At 37.6% G+C, this 1,222-nt stretch overlaps 1 protein-coding gene across 1 annotated transcript in view; it reads left to right on the top strand.

Annotated features, from left to right (window-relative positions):
* LOC107089033 overlaps nucleotides 1-651 on the top strand; it is a 5,400-nt gene extending 4,749 nt beyond the window's left edge. Inside the window, exons 10-11 of the mRNA XM_015381551.1 lie at nucleotides 141-235; nucleotides 327-651. Of these exons, the coding sequence (XP_015237037.1) occupies nucleotides 141-235; nucleotides 327-412 (181 nt within the window). The 3' untranslated portion in view covers nucleotides 413-651. The remainder of the gene's footprint in view (nucleotides 1-140; nucleotides 236-326) is intronic.
* Nucleotides 652-1,222: the final 571 nt, after the last annotated feature.

The following is a 1,222-nucleotide window of genomic DNA, read 5'->3' as shown; positions in this document are numbered from 1 at the left end:
TGTGTGTGTGTGTGTATACATAAGCATATTACATACAGAATTTCCTTTACTTAATGTGTCAAGTATATGTGTAATTTATTGCACTAATAATGTTGTTCCATCAGAGCTCTAATTGTGTGAAATGCTTTGATTTACTCTAGTCGACTTGGGCACAAAATCCAAGGGGTTCTCTGTGATGGTGGCTCAAATGAGGTTGTCGCTTCCACTGTGGTCAACTGTTTGAGGATTGATGAAGGTAAAACTTGCAGACATTCGTGATTCATTTGTTCCAGATTCAGCCCTGGCATTTTGCATTGCTAACTCAACTCAACTAACTGTTTCCGCAGGAATCATCAGTATTGTAAGGGAAGGTTGTGTTCCTGCAGCAAGGGTTCACCAGATCTTTGACAAAGTGAGAAGTACTATGTTATGATCATCAGTTTCTGAAAGACTTCAGTTTAATCCTGTCCTAACATGTGCTGCAGCAGTATAAGCTCTGCTCTTTTTTTCTTCTATGTGACCTTTCACAATGAAATCTTTGGTGGAGCTTTTCTGCGACGTCATTCCAAATTATGTTAATCTTTGTGTAAGATAAAAAATAATGATGTACTTAGAATTTTTTATTCTGTTTTGTAATAAATCATATTGTGTGCAGATGTTTTTTTAAATAGGCGGAGCAACTTTGAATAAATTAAATAAACACATTAATTGTAAGTGTTTCATTCCTTTCTTACATCTTTAACCCTGACTGAACTGGAAAAGGAAATGTCGACTACAGTTTTTTTATCCAAGGTTTATTTCTAACATAAAATATCCGGCAAGTTTTAGCTTAAGATTAAGACTGCTGCAACAGCCAGATCAACATCTGCCAATTTTCCTGCTCTCCGAGCATCTTAATCAACCAATAATCTTCATCAAGGTCATCCAGCTGCAACCCACCTTCACCCCCTTCACCACCCTGGTCTACCTACATGCCACCATCAATGTTCAGGCCTGGGGGAGACATCTCTATTATCATATATCTGCCCATACTGCCAATACTCATCATGTCTTTTTTCGGTGTCTGGCCACCGAAAACATTTATTCATGTCAATAAACTTCCTTTCTCTCCTTGGAAGTCTCTCCAGGTTGAAAAATGATTTCCACAGGGTTATGGGCTTAAGCCATCTAAATTTTAACTGTAGTCCACCTTGGCAAAAACAGAAAAAAAACACACGTTATTGTAAGAATGCAGACATTGTTA

Source organism: Cyprinodon variegatus, unplaced genomic scaffold (assembly GCF_000732505.1).
Source record: "Cyprinodon variegatus isolate N-32 unplaced genomic scaffold, C_variegatus-1.0 Scaffold236, whole genome shotgun sequence".
Taxonomy (NCBI): domain Eukaryota; kingdom Metazoa; phylum Chordata; class Actinopteri; order Cyprinodontiformes; family Cyprinodontidae; genus Cyprinodon; species Cyprinodon variegatus.
Note: the sequence above shows the minus strand (reverse complement) of the source record. Positions and strands in the feature narration are given on the sequence as shown.